The sequence below is a fragment of the Cynara cardunculus genome (genome assembly GCF_001531365.2).
Source record: "Cynara cardunculus var. scolymus isolate 2C chromosome LG 6, CcrdV1, whole genome shotgun sequence".
NCBI classification, from domain to species: domain Eukaryota; kingdom Viridiplantae; phylum Streptophyta; class Magnoliopsida; order Asterales; family Asteraceae; genus Cynara; species Cynara cardunculus.
The window spans coordinates 1,113,407-1,121,449 of record NC_037533.1 but is presented as its reverse complement, the minus strand read 5'-3'; the positions used below and the strand labels follow the sequence as shown (position 1 = coordinate 1,121,449).

The following is an 8,043-nucleotide window of genomic DNA, read 5'->3' as shown; positions in this document are numbered from 1 at the left end:
GCGTTTTATATCCGGGATATATCTTTCGTTGCGGCGTGGCTGCTGATTATTACGACTCAGGTTTAATTTTTTACTCTCTTTTCATAATTCGCTGTTTTTTTTTTTTTTTTTTTTTTTCTAAGGGGGCGTTTGAGTTTGCTTATTTAAAACAACTTATATTTTTTTTGTAAATATGCTTATTAATTTACATGGTATCAAACCAGAGTTAAATAAAACAAGATTAAAATTGTATACCGATAATAAGCAGTTTTTCATAAGTCAGGAATGATTAACTTATCAAAAACAACTTATTACCGGTTTAGCACCGATATAAGCAGTTTTTTTTCTTATCCAAACACCAGAAAACAGCTTATCATCAGTGCCAGACTAAAATAAGTTAAAAAACAGTTTTTATAAACAATCCCAAACACCCCTAAATAATTTATATTAACGTCAAACCGATAATAAAAAGTTTTTAAAAAAGTTAAACTCTTTTGACTTATAATAAATTTAATATTAGTTGTTTTTTTTCTTTATTTCATTTCCTTTTACATCGGAAAGAAAAGTTTTGTTTTAAAAAGTTTTTTTTTAAATATTTATATATTTTTTCTTTGTAAAAAAGGTTTGAAAGGACATAAAAAAGTAAAGTAAAAAGTGTAGGGGATGGTGCTAACATGCTCCGATGGTGGACGATATGATAATGATGTAGGTTTTGGGGTATGGTTGGGCGGGCCTCCTAAGGAAATACGTAGTTGAACCGTCACACATGTGGTGGCCCAGCACCCTCGTTCAGATCTCCCTCTTTCGGTATGTTTGTTTCCTCCGCCCGACATAATTATTTAAAAAATTAAGGTTTTATTTCACATGATTTTTTTTTAATTATTCATATTTATATTATATTATAAAATATTTGATAAAAACTCTTAAAAACTATTTTTTTTATGTATGAAGTACTGTTTGTTGATGTATATTACTTAAAATTCAAGATTACAAGTAGATTGTGCTTAAGTACAACTTATTAAAGCTCTATCTTTGAATTCATGTAACTAACTGTAGATAAACATAATCAAATACATGATAAATATCTCATTTTAAATAAAAAAAAATCTAAAGTATATTATTAAGATAATCATTAAATTCTAGCATAATACTTAATTATTATCTTTATAAAAATTATATTATTAAACCTAAATTAAATTATAATTAACAAAATTGAATTAAGGAAATTACACCAAACACAAGAACTTTTAGAAAGATTAATTTGATACTGATATCGATATTTTTTTTAAAAAATTTATAATATTTTTAAATTTAGATTTTATTCAAAAATAAAAACATTATCGTTTTCTCAAAACCACATAAAACCGTATTATATCGACATAAAAAGGGAATAAAACGAAACACTGAAATCAAGATGTGTTTCGAAGCATTGCACGAGTACCCTTCTAGTTATATTATAAAGTATGTGACAAAAACTCTTAAAACTATTCTTTTTTGCATACAATACTATATATTGATGCATACTACTTAAAATTCAAAATTACAAGTAAAATATGCATAAATACAACTTATTAAAGTTCAATGTTTAAATTCGTATAACTAACTGTGGATAAACATAATCAAATAGAGGATAAATATCTCATTTTAAAATATAAAAAATCTAAAATATAACTAGGATAATTATCGAGTTCTAACAAAATAATTAATCATTATCTTTATAAGAAAATTATATTATTAAACCAAATATAAATTAATTCGTTATTGTACCTAAATTAAATTATAATAAAATAATTGAATTAAAAAATTACATAAAAAATAAGGAATTTTAAATAGTTAATTTGATATTAATATCGATATATTTTTGTCAAATTTTTTATAATATCTTCAAATTTATATTTTATTCAAAAATAAAAACATAATCGCTTTCTCAAAATCACATAAGGTCATACTATAATATCGACTGAGATAAATAATAAAATGAAATAATAAAATCGCCATGGATTCAGCAGCAGTTTGAAAGGTTAACCTATTCGGGAATCTCCGGATCTATGCAGATCTATTTCGCTGCATTGCGCGAGTACCCTTCTAATAGTATTTAATGTATGGGAATAGTTCAAAAGATCCAACAAACTTTCTCATTTTGAATGGTTTAGTTTCTAAACTGTTCTTTTAGTAAAAAAACCGTTCTTTTTCTCATTTTGAATGATTAAATCTATAAATTATTCTTTTTTTTTTTATCGAAAAGACCATTTAACTTTATCTTTTTGAATGGAAAAGATCATTAAACTTTTTCATTTTGATTGAATAAGTTTTTGAACATTTTTTAATAAATAAACCATTTGCACTTTTAAAAATTGGTTATTTATACCCTTTTAATACTAAATTACATTAATTGACTAGTAAAATTTTGATGGTTTATTTATTTATTTTAAAAAATTCAGGGTCTTAATCATTTAAAATGTGAGAGTTTAATGATTTTTTTATTCAAAAAAATAGTTTAGGGATTTAATCATTTAAGATGAAAAAGTTTAATAGTTTTTTTCATTAAAAAAATAGTTTAAGAACTAAACCATTCAAAATGAGAAAGTTTGTTGGGTTTTTTTGAACTTTTCCCTTAACGTATTGATTAACATATATTTGTTTTACAATGTGAAACTTTTTTACTTGTATTTTTTGTTCACAAACACATCATAAAGGTTTTTATATTGTGAAACAAACACATTATGAAACAAATATATGTTGATCAATATTCTAAATTATAGTCTTAGACTTAAATGGAAAAAAATCATATGAAATAATTACATATACTTAATGTTGTGCGACTTTTTCACTATGGACATTTATTTTTAGATGGAGGGAGTATACACGCGCACACACACACACACACACACACATATATATATATATATATATATATATATATTACATGGAGGTTTAAACGAGAATAAAAGTCAAAATCAAAAGAACACGAGAATGCCAATATCACATTTGATGTATACTTAGTCTCATATGTGATTAAGGAACGGTCAAAACCTCAAGGTGACCGTTTTTTAATCACATGTGATATAGACGCTTTTGTGTTTTTTACTTATTCTTGTTTGAACCCAACTATATATATAGGCGAACGATCGTGTGAGAAGAAGAGTTAAGATGAGAAGCGTAAGAAGGAATCTGGATCTTTGATCACCTTTAATCTCAAACACACCCGTGAATCGCACTTGATATGGGACTGATCCGGTGCATCCCATCCTAATGTGCATCTAAGGGTGGAGATCCCTTCTTACGCTTCTCATCTTAACTCGTCTTCTCATAGGAACCAACCCTACATATATATATATATAAATAAATAAAAGGGACTTGTTCACATCCTATTCCTGTTTGGAGCTATTCTTGCCTGTTATTCGGATGTAACCATCATCCCAGTTGTACATAACCTGCTTTACACATATAGCGTTGGATTCATTGTTTTCTACTCTCTAATTACTAAAATAAGTATCTGTTTTAGTTTCTTTAATTATGGATAAAATTGTCATTTAATTAATTAAAAAATATATAACAATTACGTATCTGTAAAACTATACTTCCTTTTCATTGTGAATATTTATTGTGAAACGGAAGGAGTAATACTTTAACCATATGATTAACTGTAATCCCGCACTAAACTAATCGTTTTTGTAGCGCACTTCACAACGATGGCGATGATGGCGAAGACGATCCTAACAACGACAACAAAAAACGCATGTCACGATCAAAATTCTTCGTCATTGCTCTTGCTTGTAGTTTCTTTTATTATCTGCTTCCGGGATACTTCTTTCAAACGCTACAAAGCATTTCATGGATATGTTGGGCATTTCCTAATTCCGTCACGGCCCACCAACTGGGGTCGGGGTTCTCCGGCTTAGGCATTGGAGCGTTTTCCCTCGATTGGGCCACAACGGCTTCGTTCTTGTTTAGCCCTCTTATTTCCCCTTTCTTTGCCATAGTGAATGTCTTCTTGGGCTATTTCATGATAATGTATGTGGTGATTCCGTTATCGTATTGGAAATTTAATGTGTACCATGCCAAGAACTTCCCGATTTATTCGGCTGATTTGTTCACCGGAGATGGTCAGTTGTATAATATCACGAAGATCGTGAATAGCAAGTTTGAGATCGATTACGATGAGTATGCAAAGCAAGGGAAGGTTAATTTGAGCACGTTTTTCGCTCTGACTTACGGTTTTGGATTTGCTACAATCGCATCTACGATCACTCATGTTGGTCTTTTCTACGGAAAGTAAGTTTCTTTCGTGTTTATTAATTCTAGTTTGGTGGGGTCCATCATTTGCTAGACCATTTTTCCTCAATATATGTTGGAACCCCTTTTTTAATCAAGTACTCTTTTGGAGAATGATCTGATGGGGTAACATATATTATGCATGGTATTAGAGGCAAGGTCTATCTCTAAAAGAGACTCGACACTTTGGGGCATCTGTACTGGTCTAATCTCACTTGGAGGGGGCGTGTTGGATTCCCACGTAGGCTAGACTTTTTTTTTTTTTTGAGATTAACCAGGATATCCAACCCGCTATGCGAGCCTACTAATTCCAGGGCGACGACCTGCTTTGCAGATAGCCCGGAGTCACCGCATTTGAACCTCCGTGGCCACAAGGGGATTTTTATTCCTCCTGGTACTGTTGACCTTTGGAGCCAAGCTCAAACCAATCAAGCACCACCCTTGTGGTTCACGTAGGCTAGACTTGGACCCTCTTAGTGTAAAATCACATGTGATTCATGCGACTTGAGGTCGCAAGCCATGTTGCCTGCACACCCTTGATCGTTAGTGTAAAAATCACATGTGATTTTGCACATGATTTGACCGTTTTCTGTTCTTTTATTTTGTTATTGTTCTTGTTTAAATCTTTCTATAGAGAGAGAGTATATATACATATACATATATATATATATATAGAGAGAGAGAGAGAGAGAGTATTTCAAATACAAACCATGTAAATATTACTAACCATACAAACCAATCTCGACCTTTGTTTTTGTGTATTTTGAATTATTTTGGCAGTTACTAAATCAATTGCAGATAAGGTTGAGAGTATATTCCTGAACCGATTTAATCCACGTCGTTGACATTGATTTGATAATCTACACAGACGGTTAAGATTGGTTTGTATGGTTTGTAGGATTCCAGTGGTTTATATTTGAAATGAACTCTCTATTTATATTTATATATAAATAATACTTATATGTGTGTTGGAACCAAATATAATTCTATAAGGCTCCATGTATTCAACATGGTATCAGAGCCAAATATCTACTAAAATGGACTCAACACCCTCGGGGCATGTTGGGTCCTACGTTTGTATAGACTTTGACCATTGGAATCACTATTCTTTCCTAAATAACACTTTCGTTGACTAATCTAACGGGTCCCACGTGTTTTCAGATAACTAAAGTTAAACGATGTAATTTTCGAACAGGGAGGTATATCATCGTTACAAAGCATCCGCCAAGGGTAAGGTCGACGTGCACACGAGACTTATGAAGAACTACAAAGACATACCGGCATGGTGGTTTTACGTGCTTCTTACCGTGACGCTTTTGGTTAGCCTCGCCCTCACTATCTTCATGAAAGATCAAATACAAATGCCGTTTTGGGGGCTAATATTCGCGGCTGCCATTGCTTTCTTCTTCACCCTTCCCATTAGCATCATCACCGCAACCACAAACCAGGTACGATCAAACTCTACTCGAGTCAAATTCAAAGTCAAACCTCGATTTTTCGAAATTCAAAATTTACATCGGTTTTTTTAGCTCTATTACCTCTAATACTAGTCTATTGTGTAAACTTTTTCGTATACTTTTTGTAATTTATCGAGGTTTTTCTTCAAATAGACGTTATCGTTATCGAATTTGAAATATAAAACGAGTCCGTTTGACTCTTGAAAGTCAACATTCTGTGTCGATGTATCCAGACTCCGGGCTTGAATATCATCACGGAGTATGCTATGGGATTAATCTACCCCGGAAAACCGATTGCGAACGTGTGCTTCAAGACCTACGGCTACATGAGCATGGGACAAGCCATCTCATTTCTAAGCGATTTCAAGCTCGGCCATTACATGAAAATCCCGCCAAGATCGATGTTCTTGGTTCAGGTACGTAAATTTAAAGGAAAGAAAAACGACAAAATGCATCAAAATACAGCAAAGTTTGTCACGGTTAAAATTCACTTTTTACTTTTTGACTGCTAACCCGCTGATCTTGTAGCATTTGATGACATAAATCATGTCAAGTTAATGGTCCACTTTACTGTAACCTTTTCTATATACGGGTATCCATGTCATCGAATGGTCAAAATGGGTACAAAGAGAAATGTTTTAATACTTTGTTACATCTATGTCATCTTCTAACATTTGATGATGTCGGGCTACGTGCAAAGCATGTGGTCGCCTGAGATTAGTCAGCTCGCATAGCGGGTCGGATATCCAGGTTAATAAAAAAAAACATTTGATGATGTGGATATACCCTTTTGTAAACATTTCGCATGCCTTTTTTTAAACGGGCATCCATGTCATCAAATGTTACAGAATCAACATGTTACCTGTCAAAATGGGTACGTAACTAAATATCATGAAACCGTGTAACATATTTACATCAATCAAGATTTTTTTTCGTTACACTAAATAGTAACTAAGGGGTCGTTTACCAAACACTTACCTGGGTAAGCGCTTACCAAGTAACGTTGCCTCACCGGATGAATATGGTAAGGACCAAAAATCTTACCCGGTAAGAGCGAGACAAAGACCAAGAGTCTTACCCAGTAAATGAGGGCGATGACTCTTACCATGGTAAGCGCTTACCGGGTAAATTGTTGCATACAATGTCGTTTTGGTGGACTAAAATCTTACCCGGTAGTAAATAATAGTGTTAAATTTTACCAGCAAGCACTTACTGTTTGGTAAACGGCCCCTAAGCCAAAATTTATTTTATTTCGATGGGTTTTGCTTTTAAGACGATTCGGTTATATCGGATCCATTTACATCATGTGGTTTTGTTATTGCAGTTTCTTGGAACAATAATAGCCGGAACCGTAAATTTAAGCGTCGCGTGGTACCTATTGAACAATATCGACCAAATATGTCACCCCGATCCGAAGTCCAATAGCCCGTGGACGTGCCCAAATGACCACGTGTTCTTCGATGCATCGGTTATTTGGGGATTGGTCGGGCCAAAAAGGATCTTCGGTCCTCTAGGAAACTATGGTAGTCTTAATTGGTTCTTTTTAGGCGGGATCCTTGGCCCGGTGGTGGTATGGTTATGTCACAAAGCATTCCCAAATGTATCGTGGATTCCTCTCATTAATCTCCCGGTGCTCCTCGGTGCTACCGCCTATATGCCGCCAGCGGCCGCCGTGAATTACAATACGTGGATATTAGTGGGGACCATTTTCAACTTCTTCGTGTTTAGGTACCGGAAAATGTGGTGGAAGAGGTACAATTATATTCTCTCGGCGGCTCTTGATGCCGGAGTTGCATTTATGGCGGTTGTACTGTATTTTTCGACGGGGCTTGAGAACATAAACGTACATTGGTGGGGGACCGATAACGCGCAACATTGTGATTTTGCCGAATGCCCGACAGCGAAGGGGGTATCGGTCGATGGTTGTCCTTTATTTTGATCTTATTTCCTCGTATCATCATTGTTCACAACAAAAAAAACCTTCATGTTTTTCTTGTTTTTTTTCCCCTCAAAATTTAAGTGATTTTAAAGTGTCAATTTCTTAGTAACATATGTTTATGTGAAGTGAAATTTAATGGAAAACTAAATTTATGGTTACCATCGGGTGTTTGGGATTGCTTATAAAAACAACTTGTTGACTTATTCCGGTGTGGTACTGGTAATAATCACTTTTGAGTGTTTGAATAAACAACTTATACCGGTGCTAAACCGGTAATACTGAGTTTTTGAAGAAGTTAAATCCTTCTGACTTATAATAAGTTGATAAGTGTTTTTATAGAAAAGCATAAGTTGTTTCAAATAAGCAAAATCTCAAACACCCTCTTAATGTAAA

The 8,043-nt window shown here is 33.4% G+C and overlaps 1 protein-coding gene across 1 annotated transcript; it reads left to right on the top strand.

The window, feature by feature from the left end:
• Nucleotides 1-6: 6 nt before the first annotated feature.
• On the top strand, nucleotides 7-7,793 carry LOC112514489 (oligopeptide transporter 4-like). Its single transcript, XM_025120985.1, has 6 exons — nucleotides 7-60; nucleotides 689-786; nucleotides 3,658-4,254; nucleotides 5,450-5,702; nucleotides 5,945-6,127; nucleotides 7,036-7,793. Exons 2-6 carry the CDS (start codon nucleotides 746-748, stop codon nucleotides 7,648-7,650), a joined length of 1,689 nt encoding a protein of 562 aa, XP_024976753.1. The 5' UTR covers nucleotides 7-60; nucleotides 689-745; the 3' UTR covers nucleotides 7,651-7,793.
• The last annotated feature ends 250 nt before the right edge of the window (nucleotides 7,794-8,043 follow it).

Excerpts from the sequence above, each read along its gene's own strand:
- LOC112514489 (XM_025120985.1), top strand. The coding sequence starts at position 746 with ATGTGGTGGCCCAGCACCCTCGTTCAGATCTCCCTCTTTCG. Across the intron at positions 787-3,657 it reads GTTCAGATCTCCCTCTTTCG|CGCACTTCACAACGATGGCG; the intron begins GTATGTTTGTTT and ends TCGTTTTTGTAG. Across the intron at positions 6,128-7,035 it reads GATCGATGTTCTTGGTTCAG|TTTCTTGGAACAATAATAGC; the intron begins GTACGTAAATTT and ends TTGTTATTGCAG.